The sequence below is a fragment of the Neoarius graeffei genome, chromosome 18 (assembly GCF_027579695.1).
Source record: "Neoarius graeffei isolate fNeoGra1 chromosome 18, fNeoGra1.pri, whole genome shotgun sequence".
In the NCBI taxonomy this organism is placed as follows: domain Eukaryota; kingdom Metazoa; phylum Chordata; class Actinopteri; order Siluriformes; family Ariidae; genus Neoarius; species Neoarius graeffei.
This window is the reverse complement of record NC_083586.1, coordinates 64,481,097-64,499,743: the sequence shown is the minus strand read 5'-3', so window position 1 is coordinate 64,499,743 and position 18,647 is coordinate 64,481,097. Positions and strand designations below refer to the sequence as shown.

General features: G+C 44.5%; 2 protein-coding genes across 8 annotated transcripts in view; one reads left to right on the top strand and one right to left on the bottom strand.

Moving 5' to 3' along the window:
* Positions 1-3,622, bottom strand: part of b3gntl1 (UDP-GlcNAc:betaGal beta-1,3-N-acetylglucosaminyltransferase-like 1) — a 45,042-nt gene extending 41,420 nt beyond the window's left edge. For all 4 annotated transcript variants that reach the window (XM_060899237.1, XM_060899234.1, XM_060899236.1 and 1 more), the window contains exons 1-2: positions 2,733-3,622; positions 2,247-2,363 (exon numbers count right to left, since the gene is read on the bottom strand). In XM_060899237.1, coding sequence (XP_060755220.1) covers positions 2,247-2,363; positions 2,733-3,263 — 648 coding nt within the window. In that variant the 5' untranslated portion in view covers positions 3,264-3,622. The remainder of the gene's footprint in view (positions 1-2,246; positions 2,364-2,732) is intronic.
* Positions 3,623-12,772: 9,150 nt separating this feature from the next.
* LOC132866454 (adhesion G protein-coupled receptor E3-like) overlaps positions 12,773-18,647 on the top strand; it is a 34,144-nt gene continuing 28,269 nt past the window's right edge. For all 4 annotated transcript variants that reach the window (XM_060899226.1, XM_060899224.1, XM_060899225.1 and 1 more), the window contains exon 1: positions 12,773-13,077. In XM_060899226.1, coding sequence (XP_060755209.1) covers positions 13,050-13,077 — 28 coding nt within the window. In that variant the 5' untranslated portion in view covers positions 12,773-13,049. The remainder of the gene's footprint in view (positions 13,078-18,647) is intronic.

The window sequence follows — 18,647 nt, the reverse complement described above, 5'->3', positions numbered from 1 at the left end:
AACTGGGGGGTCCGGGGGCATGCCCCCCCCTGAAATTTTTTTGAAAATAGATGCTCTCAGGTGCATTTTCAGGGTCTCTGAGAGGTTTTAGATTCATGATGATTATAGGGTAGATTTTACCAGCATTTCAATGATTTCTAACCTAAACAGTATTAATGTAAACACATTTGAAATTTCACCTTAAAGTTCAACATGCAAGTTAAACTGTTTTGTTATAGATTATTGAGGTCTATGACAGATTGAAAATCTACAGGGATTCCTTAATTATCTATGATCAAGTCGTGTTGTAACAAAAATGTGCATGAAGATATGAACAGTGGTTTGCTCCATCTTACACAATCCAGTGAAGAGAATCGATCATCATGACCTCCTGTTGATCACAAAGGGATCTGAACCTCAGACCTGCCACCTTAAAATAAGTTGCTGTATTACTATAACTGTAATGATTTAGAATGTTTCTGATGCAATTACCGTAATACATGTAGAACTAAGATACACTGAAAAGAAAAGTAAGGCAGCTGCATATTATAAAGTTTAAATTTTGGCACTTTATTAAATGGACTAGATTAAGATTAAAACACATTTAAAGGGAAAGAAAACTTAATTCATACATTTAAGTTTGCAGAAAGATGATGTACTTAACACATTCATGAAGAGAATTTGTTTATAAGTGTCAAATGTAGCATAATTTTGAGGAATAATAATAAGCGTATTTGGCAGTGTGATGTCACTGTGAGCCTTTAACAAAAGAATAATCCGGAGCTCCCTTTTGTTAAATGGATCCCAGTGACATCACACCGCCAAAAATGCTTATGATTATTATTTGAAATTATGCTGTATTCGACACATTTGGACAATTTCACTTGGCAAGAGTGTTTATAAGTACATAATCTTTCTGCAAACCCAAACTAATGGATTAAGTTTTCTACTCCTTTAAAGCAGATTAATTCTCCTTGGCGTTTGCTTGGCCCGATGTTGGGCAACCCTCTCATAGTCCATCTCACTGCCATCCATGCTGATGTGGATCAAATTGTCCAGCGAGTGCTTTTTGAGCCAGTCGCTCACTCGCTGTGATCAAAATTGACGATGTTTTCGTTGACAGTTGTCTGGTTTTGTGCGCCATCACTCAAGTGGGTTTGTCAACGTTTAGTCAACCAATCTTTGATCGAAGCCATAATGATAATAGACGAGGTCAAACTTTTGTGATTAAAATCAGTCGGCTTTGTCCGTCTGGTGCGGGACAACATCGGCAGCCAATGAGATCGCTTATAATGAATCGGAAAATTCCGGGATGTCTGACGTTTTCTTTCGATGTTTTTATTGGACGGTTTGAACATGTGATCTTGACACAGCCAACAGATTACAGTTTGTTTCCATCATACCACGCGGACATATTACTTTGACAAAATCAGCACAAACATTGGAAAAAAAAGACGGCTTGTTTAACACAAATATCAATCAGTATGTAAATGGATCTGTTATTTGCTCTCCTGTGGATCTCGTTACTTGTGGGTAGGAAATGTAACGTATCGGTATAAATCTAAGCGGATCGGCTTTTAACTAAAGCGACTGAGCGTATCAGCAGGCAGAGCGAGCGGATTGGGCCCGACACGCTAAAACACTTTGGGGAAAACCATGCAGCATGTTTGGCGAACACATATCACGGGTTTGTACAGACCAAAACCAGAGAGTTTAATGGTTTACTTTAAAAAATAATAATAATAATACATTTTTAAAAAGTTCCACTTGTGACATTAATAAATGACTAAATGTCTGCAATCCATATTTTCTCACTGTATGGTATAATATAAAACTTACTACCTTTATACATTAGCATAATTTAGAGATTATATCTTTTTTATTCAATAAGATTTAAGAAATACTTTTTAGATTTAATATTTGGGCCTTTGCACGGAGTAATATTTTGCACTTAGACTTACACACGCGGAGTATCGTAGCCTTATTTAAACAACAGTTTTCTTCAGTCGTGTATTTACATTTGCTGCTTTCCAAAGTGTCGTGTGCATTTTCAAAACTAAATTAATTTCAACTGAAGATTGACTCTGGAGAGAGAAAAAAAAAAAATCAGCATTTTATACTCCTTTATATTCCTCATCAAACCCCAGTGACTGATTTTACTGATTTCCAGTCACTGGGGGTGGATTAAGAAAATACAGACTACTGTTTCTGTGGTTACGACTCTATATATAACCCTAACCTTCCTGACGTTTTTAAAGTCTGCGTACCGTACTGGCGTCATCAAACAGTGAGATCTCCAACGTTCCCTGGAAGTCCTGATCGAAAACAGCCTGAAGGCTTTCATCCAGCCATTTAGCGCCGTTATAGACTGGAATGATGACGGACTGAGGATGGAGAGAGAAACAATCGGGGGATTTGAAGAGAAAACACTGCAAAACATGACTTTAGAATGCAAGTTATATCGCAGCTCGACTGAACTTATTGCAACATTTTAAAAATTCTAAGCCACGCGGACGATAAGATGAGGAACTGTGTAGAGCAGGGGTCCTCAATCCTATCCACAAAGGGCCAGTGTGGCTGCAGGCTTTCATTCCAACCAAGCAGGAGCTACACCTGATTTCACTTGTTTAATCATTTCACCCTCATCTCCAGTCAACAATCAAGTGAGCCTCCAATTTGGCTGTAATGAAAGCCTGCAGCTACACCGGCCCTTTGCGGATAGGATTGAAGACCCCTGGTGTAGAGTAACTAACCACTTGGACATTGCTGCCTTCTGCCTTCTCATGGGCACCAGCAGATTTCACGGTAGCACTGGAAGACTCCAACATGGCATCATGAGACCCCGAAGTGGCATCATGAGACCCCAAAGTGGCATCATGAGACCCCAGAGTGGCATCATGAGACCCCAGAGTGGCATCCGTAGACTGCGGAATAGCAACAGAAGACTCCAAAGTGGCACCTTCCAACTCCAAAGTGACATTTTTATCCTCCAAAATGGCAGCTACAATAGAGGACTCCATCAGGACGCCTTTAGACTCCACAGTGGCAACAAAAGCCTCCTTGGTGCCACCTGCAGACCCCAGACTGGCAGCTGAAGATCCTACAGTGGTACATTTAACCTCATTAGAGGCATCTCCAGGCTCCATACTGACAGAAGGACACTCCAGAGTGGCAGCTTCAGACTCTGTAGTGAGGTCCTGGTGTTGAACCCTGAGGCACACCTGCTTTGCCCCATCCCATTCCTCCTCCAGTTCTCCTGGACACCTGACCTGAGGACTGCACATCTCACCTCCAGCCTAGGAGACTCCAGAACAGCTTCATACACTTCACAAGATTTTTAAAAAATAAACTCATGCACTTTTTTACTCCTTAAACACGTGTTTAATCCAGATGTTCACTCCTCCATGTGATGCTGTCATGACCTTTCAGGAACCGGAAGTGTTCAGTTCAAGCTTGCAGCAGATCTTTGAGACAAAAAGGTTATTTTGCGCCTGATCTGTTCGATTTATTTACCTTTTTTAACTTAACGCGTAACCAACAATCACAAATGCACTCAGTTCATAAAATTTCCCCGATTTTATTTTATTTAGTTATTTATTTTTACTGATTCGCGGTTCAGGAGCGACCTCTGCTCAAAACAGTTCCTTTACTTCCGCGTTTGGGAGGAGCCCAGAGTTCTGATTGGTCAAGACCACACGAGACCACGAATCTGATTGGATAAACCTGCTGTCAGTTTAAACTGTCGGAAAATGTAAAAAGGACCAATTTATAATATAATATAATATAATATAATATAATATAATATAATATAATATAATATAATATAATATAATATAATATATAAAGACTAAATTGGGAATTTGTGTATTTTAGGATTTACTCATTTATTGAACTTAATGAATTAAATTTATTGAATTAATTAACACATTAATTAATGAATTTTGCTGTGAACATTTTCTTTAAACATGACAAGACAAAAGCTTACCTACATTAAAGCTGTACTGCCTTTCAGATTTTTCAAGTGGAGGTCATACAAAGAATTTTCCAGACACTTAATTCTTTTGTTTAGTGACCGAAAGCGACTGAATTCAAATCACAGCCTTCCAATTTTATTCATTTTTTTAAATAGAACAGTTAATGAATTTATCTCCACGTGGCCCTAAATTCTCCGCTATTTTTTCCTGCTTCACCATGACCCAATTCAAGACACTACATCATGCATCACATCACGTGGTGGGCTTTCCTCATTCACTCAAGGCATTGTGGGATACAAATTTGAAACAGGAGAGAAAAATGGAGGACGTGAGTGTGCGAATGAAACGTGAAAGAGCGACTACAGTAACGGAAAGAAAGCGAGAAGAAAAGACGTTATGTTCTATACGAAGGAAAGGAAACGCAGGACCAAACTAATAAATATGGGCGCTCAGCGAGCACCTCGGTGTGATCAGCTGTTCGTTTAGCGACAGAATGATGGAACTGTCAGTGCACGCTCAAAGGGAAACCTGTAGATGGCAGTAATGCAACACTGTGGATGCCAGCTGCCGTAAAACCCAAAAGAAGAAGAAGAAGGTAAACCTGCGCATGTGCACACGGACTTCCTCTGTCTGCCTGACTGTGCCAAGCGAGCGATTTCATGCACATTATTTGCTTTAATCCCCTCAAATTAAATAACTTCCCAGCCACAGAATGGCCTGATATTTTGTGAGATATGACGGAAATAAACAGATATCACAATCACCACATTTCAGACGGAACTAAATTTCACCGATTTTATGAAATTGAAAGTCTGTCTCGCTTTAAGACAGGTTATTGTATGGTTTTATGGTAGAATGGCCACTTTATAATGTCTTGGTCACTCTGATGCCAACCAGCAGATAGTAATCTGATGTCAACATGAACTTTTTGCCCTATTACCCTGGCCCCTCCCACCTCACATGGCAAACTCCGCCCATGACTATAAGGTACCAGATGTTAAAAACTTTGCGCAAGTGGGATACACCATTAAAGCACTTTATTGCAAGTTCCAACATGCATATTAAACAGAAAACCTTGATGAGACACAGGCATTTATGATGATTCAAGAGTAACAGAAGTGTAAATGCTGCAGATGGCCAACAGGGGGCAGTGGATACATTTACAACTCAACAGGAACATTTTTATATACATGTATTTTCTATTTATTCACTTTTATCTTCTCAGGTCTTCATTTATCATTTCATTGAAGAGGAAGGAAACTGGTCTACACACACACACACACACACACACACACACACACACAAGTTCTTCTATTGACAGCTTGAGCCTTTGAGCAACCTCGAAGTCAATGAATTACCCTCTGCCCCGAGTCTAGCCTGGAGTCTCGTAGGGCAGAAGGAACATGGGAGGACTCTGATATGGAAAACAAGATGTTGAGCTTAAGGAATGGGTGAGCAGAAGAAGGTCTGTGACTCACCGGAGTGTTGGAGCAGCTTTCCTGCCCGAGGTGGTCACCAGCCGGATGGGACACTGTTTCAGCAGGTGACTGGGCTCACCACAGTAGAAACACAGTCCTTCCCGACATCTTCTTTCTCCTTCTGAGCAAGGTGTGCATGTGTTGGAGATCTTCATGGGTGTAGGAGACTGTGCTGATGGGGTAGGAACATGGACTTGCTGCAAGGAGGGATGGTTATGGAGGAAAATGTCCAGTTTAATAGCCAGATCGATAAGAGAATCCATAGTGTGCTGCTCATCTCGGCAGGCCAGTTCAGTGAAGATGTTAGGGTCCAGACCTTGATGAAAAACAGCCTTCAACATCGGGTCATTCCATCCACTACCAGCTGCTAGCATGTGGAATTCTAGGGCATACTCAGCCATGCTTCTTTCTCCTTGCCACAGTGTAAGCAGTTTGTTCCCAACCTCAATTCCCTCTGGCTGATGGTCAAATACTGTTCTGAAGAGCTCAATGAGCAGACTGTAGGGCGTTATGGGTTTGCCTCCGCGATCCCATACAGCAGAGGCCCATTTCAAGGTATGGCCAGTAAGGAAATTCAAACACTGGGCGATTTTCTACTGTTCAGAAGTACCTGTTAGTGTCGTGAAATACAATGAATGTTGAAGAAGGAAACCCTTGCATTCAGAAACACCCCCGGAGAAATTATCTGGTCGAGGAATGACGGTAGAGGAGTTCCTGGCTGGCATTGGACATGTCAGGAGGGCCTGCAAAACAGCAGCGGTGAGCTGAGAGATGTTCATCCTCTGGGGTCGAGAGCTTCTCTGGAGAAGCTCGGCAGGTTTAGATTGAGTAGTTCATGTATTTAGATAAATATCTTCACGAGTTTTTATGATACAAGCATGTTGACAGAAACTTTATACTTTACACTTTCCTGTGTGCCCATTGCCAAATAATATTATCGTTTTTAAATTATCTAAATGGGTGGCACGGTGGTGTAGTGGTTAGCACTGTCGCCTCACAGCAAGAAGGTCCGGGTTCGAGCCCCATGGCCGGCGAGGGTCTTTCTGTGCGGAGTTTGCATGTTCTCCCCGTGTCCGCGTGGGTTTCCTCCGGGTGCTCCGGTTTCCCTCACAGTCCAAAGACATGCAGGTTAGGTTAACTGGTGACTCTAAATTGAGCGTAGGTGTGAATGTGAGTGTGAATGGTTGTCTGTGTCTATGTGTCAGCCCTGTGATGACCTGGCGACTTGTCCAGGGTGAACCCCGCCTTTCACCCGTAGTCAGCTGGGATAGGCTCCAGCTTGCCTGCGACCCTGTAGAACAGGATAAAGCGGCTAGAGATAATGAGATGAGATGAGAAATTATCTAAATTAGATGAAACATGAAACTTGTCCCCTTACTCAGTCACACCGGAGTCAGAGCGCTGAGCGTACACTTACACATTCATGAAAGACTCTTCCCATGGTAACGGCATGATAATCACTTTCACTCTTTCGGTTTCAATTGGTTTCTCCTTCGCAGTGTTTTCGTCTATTTTCTAAGTTGTAGTCCAGCAGATTTTAGTCTGAATGGCAAATGATATGACCGTGTCTAGTTCTGAATCATTTTAAAAGTAATTTTGTTCCAAAGTGACTTGGACTCTCGTCCTCAAAATTTTAACTCTATTATGTAAGAATCGTTGTATTGTTAATTAATCAATTTCTTATAGACTTATTATAAACATTGTATAAAATAGTCATTGTTGACAGAATGTTTCATGAGTGTGATTATAGTCGCTCTTTCTGAGTCCTAGTAAGTTGTAACCAACTGGAACATCCTTGGGCCCCCCAGACTTTTTTCTAGACATGGAACTGACCTGTGTGTGCTACTGTTTTCTTGGGTAGAACTTTAAGCAGGTTTTTCTTGAATTTTCTGACATTTTCTTGTAAATTATATTCAATTTATAGTGTAATTAGCGACAAATGTCTAGTGTAATTTGGCCTTTGAAGATCACAAAATTGTGCCTGGAAATAGCTGAGAAGCCGTTTCCAGGCATCTAAAGCCCTTCAGCATCTGGGGCCCTAAGGCAGGCCCTGGACCCCTGGCCACATTGTTCTGGGCTTTTGGCCTGTCATTCAGACAGACTGAAATTTGGGCAGACAAACAACATTTCAGACTTGCCTGTCCTGTGACAGTCTGCTTAAAATTCCTTATTTCCCACAATGTTAGAACACTGATTAATTTTCTATAACAGCAGCTCTGTCAGTAGTGTAGCTGCAAATTAATTTTAATGCACTCTTTCCAAAACATTGTCATTTATATATTGCATACTTTTTCACAGGCCCGTTCACTATGTGGTGGATGCTTCATATAAATTGATTAAAAATATGTTCAACCATTGATATAGTAAAGTTTTCTGTAAGGAAATCTAACTTGAAGGAGTTGGAGCAGTTTTGCCTTGAGGAATGGGCAAAAATCCCAGTGGCTAGATGTGCTAAGCCAGTGGTTCTCAAACTTTTTTCACCAAGTAGCACCTCAGAAAATACTTGGCTCTCCAAGTACCACCATAATGACCAACATTAAAATACAGTAGCGTAGTAGGCCTAAGTATTCATTAAAAACAAGGCGGAGGTTTTATCTCATCTCATCTCATTATCTCTAGCCGCTTTATCCTTCTACAGGGTCGCAGGCGAGCTGGAGCCTATCCCAGCTGACTACGGGTGAAAGGCGGGGTACACCCTGGACAAGTCGCCAGGTCATCACAGGGCTGACACATAGACACAGACAACCATTCACACTCACATTCACACCTACGCTCAATTTAGAGTCACCAGTTAACCTAACCTGCATGTCTTTGGACTGTGGGGGAAACCGGAGCACCCGGAGGAAACCCACGCGGACACGGGGAGAACATGCAAACTCCGCACAGAAAGGCCCTCGCCGGCCACGGGGCTCGAACCCGGGACCTTCTTGCTGTGAGGTGACAGCGCTAACCACTACACCACCGTGCTGCCCGGAGGTTTTATTTAACAAGTATATTTAATATTGTTGGCCACTGTAACATTACACACAGTACTTTGAACAGTAACACTGTGTTTAAATATAGGAAAATAAAACACTGTCACTGTCCTTAAATAATGAATCAAATAAAATTAGTTGCACATAAAAGTGAAATAAAACATTGTACTAAAATAAATATTAAAAGACAGTTCTTAAAGATTAAATGAAAATGTACTTAAAAGTTAAATAACTGTACTGTACTTAAATGTTAAGTAAAAAAAAGTACTGTACTTGATGTACTTGAAAAAAATCAAAACAGGCTATGCATAGCTGCAGTTCTTGCTGTTTCTTAACTCCAGTGACTGCTTTCTGAAACAGAAACACACACCCACAAACAGAGGAAGAACAATAAGTTTAAGAATAAAACAAAAGTGAGGAAAAGCATTAAGAATAACAGCTTATAATGTTAAATATACACAGAGTATTGACTGATTGACTATTGATTGGCAACTTACTGAGCTTAATGTGATGGGTGTGCATCAGTGGCGGCTGGTAGTCTTTCAAACAGGGGAGGCTGGTCGGTTACGACATTTCCAGATTTTAAAAGAAAAAACACATCAATTTTACCCATACTCTTGCCTCTGATCTGGCTGATTGTTGGCAGGGTCACAAACTGTGAAATAACAGGTTCTTTTGGCCCATTAGCCTACTGTCCAATATACATGATGGTGGTGTTGGGGGGGGTAGATTTTAACATTTTATATTTTAAAATTGTGGCATGTTGTTTAAAAATTGATCATTATTGAAAGCAGCTCTTTGTCAGGAACCTCAGCAGTAGAGCTGGGTGCCACACATTTCATTCAATGACACTTTCCCTATATTTTACTTATTCGTCTCGTCTCGTTATCTCTAGCCGCTTTATCCTTCTACAGGGTCGCAGGCAAGCTGGAGCCTATCCCAGCTGACTACGGGCGAAAGGCGGGGTACACCCTGGACAAGTCGCCAGGTCATCACAGGGCTGACACATAGACACAGACAACCATTCACACTCACATTCACACCTACGGTCAATTTAGAGTCACCAGTTAACCTAACCTGCATGTCTTTGGACTGTGGGGGAAACCGGAGCACCCGGAGGAAACCCACGCGGACACGAGGAGAACATGCAAACTCCTATTTTACTTATTTTGACTGAGAAATGTTTTATTGACAATTTTGATAACCCTTCACTTTTAATCCAGGTCTGTAGTGTGAAATGTTCTCGGCTGTGTTTTTGTTTAAAAATGTTTTCCAAATTGTAACTGTGTTTAATTCATATCCATAAAAATATATATTCCAATATAATATACTCAGCATAAACATTTTAAATAGATTCTATATTTTTGGTCCATCCATGACATATTACTAAAGTAGCCTATTTACTGTTGTTGATGTGGGTCACTTGCTGTTAGCCAATTCACTTTCTCGTACCAGGAGAGCTGAAAGGAACGAGTATTATTCCCTACCTTTTTCACCAAGTCAATTTGAGGCGTTGGTCTACCCTGCTCTTTAATTTTAATTTTTTCCTCGAAAGGAAGACTGGCAAATGGCTTCGCCAAAATTAAATCAGCAATGCTTGGCATCCGTGCGCAGCTTTCTTGCTAGCTGACTAGCCCCCTCAAGTTCAAGTTCAGTCACTCAAATAAACAACATTTCTGGAACTAAGATAGCAAACTTGACAACACTATATTTACACTTTATTTACAATGAAAATATATACAAACTAAAAAAGCTGGTAGAAACCGTATGTAATGAATGAAATCGAAATGTAAGCTGATCTCTTACAATACACCACAGCACTTGCGAATCCGCATGGGACTGAACTGAAATTCACCGCTGCCTGTCTATATTTGAAACGAGCTGTCAATCAAAGAAAATATCTGGCCGCTTTCACCAATCACCAGTCTCCTCGCGGAAACTGCCATGTCCCTCCCACTGTGAGGCTTGGAGTCCGTAGGCGGGCATTTTCGCAGTATTTGTCCAATAACCGTCTTGCATTTTGAGATTGAAAGCGCAGAGCTCCCAAATGCCATTGAAGCCCACTGAGGCTGGGCTGCATCGCGCTGTCACGAGGGGGAAAAACTCACGCACGCATTAAAGTTATAAGGGCATTTTTAGAGGAGGCTGAGCCTCCCTCGTTGTCTTAGAGCAATCGCCCGTGGTGTGCATGCCTCTGCACTCAAAAAAATAAAACAGTGGATTTACTTAACCGAGTTATGGCAACCGGTCCCACGAAACTGTGTTAATTTAGATGTATTGAATACAGTTATGTGTTGAAAAACTCAACATAACTGTATTCAATACATCTAAATTAACAGTTTCGTGGGACCGGTTGCCATAACTCGGTTAAGTAAATCCAATGTTTTTTTTTTGAGTGTGTGAACACAGTCCTGCAACGTCCAGTCCGAGCCATGCTCCTGGATGAACTTGTTCAGTAACTGGAATATTTGCTCTGATGTAGTTCTGGTCTCCAGTGATTTACAGAACATAAAGTCCTCCTGTGCCACACCGTCATATTCATATCTCACATAAACCAATAAATTGGCCAAATCTGCAACATATGTAGTCTCATCAAGCTGTATGGCAAAATATCTACTGTTCTTAATGCGCTCAATCAGTGTCTTTTTAACATCGTCAGCCATGTCGTTTATTCTCCTTGACACGGTGTCATTTGAAAGCGGCACCAAGTTTAACTCTCTGGCAGCTTTCTCTCCACACATGATACGCGTCATCTCTTTGGCTAATGGTAAACACAGCAGTTCCCCGATTGTGTGCGGCTCGGGTCTGGCGATCAGGAGGCTGGCACGATATGAAGCTTCCTGTGCTTTGGCTACGGGTGTACCATAGGACAGAATGGTGGACTTGGACTGCTTCAGTTCATCACGTTTTCGTAAAAAAAAAATCCATTGGTTTGTCCTTTAGTGCTGTATGTTTGGTTGTAAGATGCCGTTTGAGATGCGACGGTTTCATGGACTCATTGCTCAGAACGTCGCCGCATACAACACACTGCGGCCTGGGCAGCTCCTCTGTCCCGCTCCAAATGAATCCCAGTTTTATGTATTTTTCGTCATACTTCCTCCTCACTGGTTTCTGCCATTTGCTAGCAGTTCTGGGGCTGGTTTTGCCACTGTCGTTAGCATCTGCACTCGGCTCACACACGTCCTCTTCAGTTCTCCCTCTCTTTTGATCCACGCTCACATTCGCGGATTTAAGCCACGACAGTAATTTTGTCGTACTCGTCATAATTAGCAAAGCCACCTCCACCTTTTCCCATCACAGCCGAGTCTACCAATGGCGGATAACCGTCTGTCAGCGGAACCGGCGGGAATGCGTACGTACGCTACGTATGGCTACCCAGAAGCACTTGCAAACTTTTTAAAATTATTAACTTAATTTGTATCTCCTTTCATTTTCTTGTCATCGGTTGATAAGATATTTTCATCCATTCGGATATTATGGATAGTATTTCACGTTTTATTTTTTAAATTTTATTTATATTTAATTAAGTGATTCTTTGGCGTACCACTAGAATGGAGCCCGCGTACCACAGTTTGAGAATCACTGTGCTAAGCTAATCAAGACCTACTCCAAGAGACTTGTAGCTGTAATTGCAGCAAAAGGTGACTCTACCAAAGTATTGGCTTTGCAGGGGTGAATACTTATGCACACTCCAGATTTCTGATGTTGTTGTTTTTTTTCATCTTAATTATTGCTTGTGTCACAATTAAAAAAAAAAAATCACCTTTAAAGTGGTCGGCGTGTTGTGTAAATCAAATGGTGCTAACCCTCCAAAAATCCATTTTAATTCCAGCTTGTAATGTGACAAAACAGGACAAACACCAAGGGGGATGAATACTTTTGCAAGACACTGTCCATGGTTGGAGTATAAAAATATAATGACAGTATGTTGCAGGTTTAGTGTTGTTTACATGACTGTGCACAGGGCCCTTTGACCTTCTAGAAGACGTGATGTAGGCAGGAACAAAATTTGAATACAAGTGGTCATCTAGACACTTTGGAGATACATGACAGAGGCAGGTGTAAAGGTGTCTCAGCTGTCCACTTGTGATGCAATTGCCCAAGATGCATTTTAAAACCAGAACCTTATTAATATGTCTTTTTTATGTCTTAGTAACTTCAAGGTAAAGAAAAAGGTAGGCTGGTGAGGGAACAACTGTTTACAGCTGCTCTATCATAAGCATGTGTCATGTCTTGTCAGGGGAGGGAACGGAGAAAAACAAACTCAATGGTCCTACAGCCCAACATGTGCAGACCTGCATGATGCGATGGTTGTGGTTTAGCAGGTTTCAGGTGCACCTATTAATGTGTGTGTGTGTGTGTGTGTGTGTGTGTGTGGTTTTCTGCGGTGAAGCATTAAAGTACATACTGTTCTGGCGTAAGTGAGAGACAAGAAGACTTTTGACAGACTTTCATGGCAGTAGTATTTTATGGAAAATATTCATGACAGTTTCATATAAAATGAGTTAAAACAGTTTTATTCATCCACGAGCTTGTTGGACAGTTGACAGTTGGAACCAGACAACTATTTGACATATCAAGATTAAATATCAATATTGCAGTTCGAACCCTCAGAGCTCATACGCTGCACTCAGTCGGGGAGGATGTTTTCCAGTTGGTTTTCTCCTGAAGGTTTTTATCCTACTGTTTTGTTTTCATAGCGTGTATCTTCATATGTTTTTATCCTACTGTTTTGTTTGCATGTCATGTATCTTTGCATCGTATGCTTTTTTACCTGAATGATGTCTTACTCTGCACACTCATGTAAACATAACTATTGCAATTCAATAGCAATTATGAGCATCTTTCCTACGATGGATCAATATTAATTACTTCTTATGTCTGATAATATTGGATGGCAACTATATAGTAGGGTGGCATGGTAGTGTAGTGGTTAGCACTGTTGCCTCACAGCAAGAAGGTTCTGAGTTCACTGTGTGAAGTTTGCATGTTCTCCCCGTGTCTGTGTGAGTTTCCTCCGGGTGCTCCGGTTTCCCCACAGTCCAAAGACATGGAGGTTAGGCTAATTGGTGGCTCTAAATTAACCATAAGTGTGAATGTGTGTATGAATGGTTGTTTGTCTCTATGGCCCTGTTTACATTATTTCGAATCAGTGGATCATCAGATTAACGTTTTTAAAACGATTCGCGTGCACACAGCAACGCCAATACACGGATACGCTAATCACATGACTAATTAGACGGCATGTCACATGATCCCAGTGCATATCGGGCATGCGCAAGTCACTCACCACTTGCAAGTGGAAGGATGGCAAGCGAACACCTTCTCCAGCAGATAAACACACCTGGCTGTGATGTTCATGTTCTGACTGAGTTTAAGCGCCTGAAGGAGGTTGAAATGTGTAAATAAACCTCAGTGCAGCTCAGCGCTTCCTCCTGCGCTCCAAATCACTCCGCCCTGAACAGCGAGTGCCCTCTGGAGGGTGCGCACTCCGGCCCTGCACAGCTCACAGAGCACGCGAGTGAAGCGCACGAGCAGTGATTCAGGACTGAGCCGCTGTGTGTGTGATCTCAACGCTAGCGAATCAGGAAGGTGGATGTCACAGTGACGTTGTCCAATGACGACGTCAGCTAGAGCTCAGCACAGCGTATCCACGTATTCTCAATATTTACACAGCACCGGATCAGACACGATCTGGATTGAATGCGTGGATCCTGGCGGATTCCCATTTCCCGGCGTTTCCAGGCGTTTTAATGTAAACGGACAGTGCATCCGCGAAGAAAACGAGACAGATACGGTCTAATGTAAACTTGGCCTATGTGTCAGCCCTGTGATGACCTGGTGACTTGTCCAGGGTGTACCCCGCCTCTCGCCCATAGTCAGCTGGGATAGGCTCCAGCTTGCCCACAACCCTGCACAGGACAAGCAGTTACATATAATAGATAGTTGGATGGAACTATATAGTAATGATGTAAAATGAAAGCGCTGGTACACTGCTGTCCACCAGGTGCCCAGCAGAATCACACCATAATAAATGTGGTGGTGTTTTTTCTGGTGCATGGCATGCGGCATCAAAGAAAGGAATAAATATGTATCATAACTGCAATGTGTATCTCATTATTGGTATCACTGTTACAAGACAATATAGCAATTTACTGAGGTGAAATACATGACACGACTCAATTCAATGATTAATATACTATAATATGACTATTCTATTCATTTTGATTTTGTGCCTTTGTAAATATTTTGTGAATATACTCATCACAAGCTTTTAGGCACCAACTATACAGGGTTGGCCAAAAGTAGGTATACACTCTACACAGGACACAAAACAGTGTATACTGTGGCAGTTCGTAGGAGGGGGAGGAGCACAGAAAGACGGCAGGCCAGAATAAAGTTCCATAATTCTATTTTATTTGTTCTTTTCAGAGACAAATCTAATCCCAGTCACACCGAACACACAAGGTGGCTGGTTCAGGAGAGAGCTGCCTTCCTCTGCTCTCTCTCTCTTTATATAGGGCGCGGTCACTGGGAAGACACACAAACACAGGTTAATTGACATCAGGTGTAGTGATTCTGCCACTTACCTTCCCTGACTCGGCCCTCCTGTCACAGACCGGCCCCCCCCGCTGCCACATACCCCCACCCCCCGACTCAGGCCAGGCAGCCGTCCAGCCTACAGCCGACTCCCCCCCCCCCCCCCCCGACGGGAGAGAAAGTCCGCCACAACCATCTGCGCCCCCGGCCTGTAGATCACCTTGAAATTAAAGGGTTGGAGTGCCAGATACCAACGGGTGATCCGCGCGTTGGCATCCTTCATGCGGTGGAGCCACTGGAGGGGCGCGTGGTCCGAACAGAGGGTGAAAGGGCGTCCCAGCAGGTAGTAGCGGAGGGCGAGGACTGCCCACTTGATCGCGAGGCACTCCTTTTCTATCATGCTGTAGCGCCCCTCGTGTACCGACAGCTTCCTGCTGATGTGCAGCACGGGATGATCCTCCCCCTCCACCTCCTGGGACAACATGGCCCCCAGCCCTCTGTCCAACGCATCCGTCTGTAACATAAAAGGGAGAGTCAGGGGAGTGTAATAGTGGCCCCCCACACAGTGCAGCCTTTACTTACGAGAAAACCCGCTGGCATTGCTCCGTCCACTGGACCGGATCTGGTGCCCCCTTTTTAGTGAGATCAGTCAGCGGGCTGGTGACATCCGAATAATTAGGTATAAACCTACAATAGTAGCCAGCCAGCCCCAGGAACTGTCTCACCCCCTTTTTGGTCTTGGGCCTCGGGCAGGCCGCAATTGCTGCTGTCTTGTTAATTTGGGGACACACCTGCCCGTTGCCCAAGTGGAAGCCCAGATACTGTACTTCCACCCGCCCAATCGCACACTTCTTTGGGTTGGCTGTGAGACCCGCTCGCCTCAGCGACTTAAGGACGGCCATCAGGTGTTGTAAGTGCCGCTGTCAGTCATTACTATAAATAATTATATCGTCGAGGTATGCGGCCGCATAGGTGGCGTGGGGGCGGAGGACCCTGTCCATCAGCCGCTTAAACGTAGCGGGCGCCCCAAACAGCCCAAAAGGAAGTGTGACAAACTGGTGTAAGCCGAATGGTGTGGAAAAGGCCATTTTTTCTTGGGATAATGGAGTCAAGGGGATCTGCCAATAACCCTTTGTCAAATCCAGCGTCGAGTAAAAGCGAGCCGTGCCTAGCCGATCGAGCAACTCATCAATACGAGGCATTGGGTACGCGTCAAATTTAGACACTGCGTTGACTTTTCTGTAGTCCACACAGAACCAGACCGACCCGTCGGCCTAGGGAACCAAGACCACTGGGCTGCTCCAATCACTGTGGGACTCCTCGACGATGCCCATCTCGAGCATGGCCTCGAGTTCTTCCCGAACCACTTTTTTCTTGTGTTCGGGTAGCCTGTAAGGGCGGCTACGCACTATCACCCCCGGGGGCGTCTCAATGTGGTGCTCTATGAGGTCGGTGCGGCCGGGCAGGGGCGAGAACACGTCCGAAAACTCGGTCTGTAACTGGGTGACCTCCGCGAGTTGGGTCGGGGAGAGGTGGTCTCCACAGGGGACCGGAGAGGTATGTGAGGCCAATGCGCCCTTTTGAACCTCCGGCCCCAGCTCCGCCTTCTCTGGAACCACCGACACCAACACTACGGGGACCTCCTCGTTCCAGAGTTTGAGTAGGTTGAGGTGGTAAATCTGTAGCGCCCCACCCCTGTCCGTCCGCCTCACCTCATAGTCGACGTCCCCGACTCGCCGTGTGACCTCAAAGGGTCCTTGCCACTTGGCGATCAATTTGGAGCTCGATGTGAGCAACAGTACGAGTACTCTATCTCACTCCCTAAGGCACGTACCCCTGTCGTACAGGTGGGTTTGCTGTTCTTGGGCCTGCCGCAAATTCTCTTGGGTTAGGTGTGTGAGTGTGTGGAGTTTTGCACACAGGTCAATAACATATTGAATTTCATTTTTACTTGGTGAAGGTCCCTCCTCCCAATTTTCTCGCAGCACATCTAAAATGGCACGCGGCTTACGCCCGTATAACAATTCAAATGGGGAGAACCCCGTGGAGGCATGGGGGACCTCTCGCACTGCAAATAACAAGGGTTCGAGCCATTTATCCCCGTTACGTGCGTCCTCACTTACGAATTTTTAAATTATATTCTTGAGGGTGCGATTGAACCGTTCAACTAAACCGTCCGTTTGTGGGTGATACACGCTGGTGCAGATCGGCTTAATACCTAATAGCCCATACAGTTCGCTCAGTGTTCGTGACATAAACGAGGTGCCTTGGTCAGTCAGAATCTCTTTCGGGATTCCAACTCGGGAGATGACGCGGAAGAGTGCCTCCGCAATACTGCGTGCTGAGATATTGCGAAGAGGCACCACTTCCGGGTATCGTGTTGCATAGTCCACCAGAACTAATATAAAGCGGTACCCTCGTGTTGACCGATCTAATGGCCCGACGAGATCCATCCCAATTCTTTTGAATGGGGTCTCGATTAATGGTAGGGGGTGCAAAGGCGCTTTTGGAATGGCCTCTGGATTTACTAACTGGCATTCGCGGCACGCTGTACACCACCTACGGACATCGCCGCGAATCCCCGGCCAATAGAATCGGGCCATTATTCGGGCTAGTGTCTTATCCTGCCCTAAGTGTCCAGCCATGGGATTAAAGTGAGCCACCTGGAATACCAATTCCCGGCGGCTTTTTGGAATCAAAAGCTGTGTGATTTGCTCTTTCGTCTGAGTGTCCTGCGTCACTCGGTATAATCTATCTTTCATAATAGAAAAATAGGGGAAGGACGGGGTGGCGTTCGGCGGGAGTGTTTGACCATCGATTACTCTCACTTGGTCAAACGCATGCCGCAGAGTCTCGTCTCGCGACTGTTCTAACGGGAAATCCGCAAGGGATTCCCCGAGAGAGGGAGGAGGAGCCTGTGGCTCCTCACTCTGATGCGGAGATGACGTAGACGGCTCTGCGACAGCTACTCCCACCAAAGCGACACCAGGACCTCCCCCTGCTGACCTATGGCAGGACCCACTCTTCACTTGATGACTCATTAACTCCCCGAATCCCGGCCAATCAGTCCCCAAAATTATCGAGTGGGTGAGGCGAGGATTAACCGCCGCCTTTACTATAAATTTTTCCCCTTGGAACAAAATGTGGACCGACACCAACGGGTAGCTGTGAACATCCCCGTGCACACACAACACCTTCACCCCCTGTGCTCCCCCCAATGCCTCGTCTTGCACCAGGCTTTGGTGAATTGAGGTCTGATTACAACCAGAATCCACCAACGCCTGATATGTATCCCCTTGGATACTCACCGGTATGTGATACGCTCCGGCCCAATCGAGGGCAGCTCCTGGCACATCGGGGATCCGAACCACCGCACCCACTTTCATTGCCGAACATTGCTGTTGGAGGTGGCCCGGCTCCCCACAGAGCCAGCAAACCGGCCTGGGCTTCCTCTCTGCACCAGCACCTTGGGGCTCACTCACCTGAGGGGGGGAAGAGACAGACACAGAAGGGAAAAATGGGAGGACACCGCGGGTGCGACGAGCTGACTGGGGTGGGGCCGGCCCCCGCCTCCGTGGTGGGGGAACAGGGCAAGGACGAGACACAGGAGGAGAGAGGGGGAGAGAGAGAGAGGAGAGGAGAGAAGAGGATGTCCGCTGTCCTACCGTCGGAACAGCCACCAAATGGTCCTCCGCCAACTC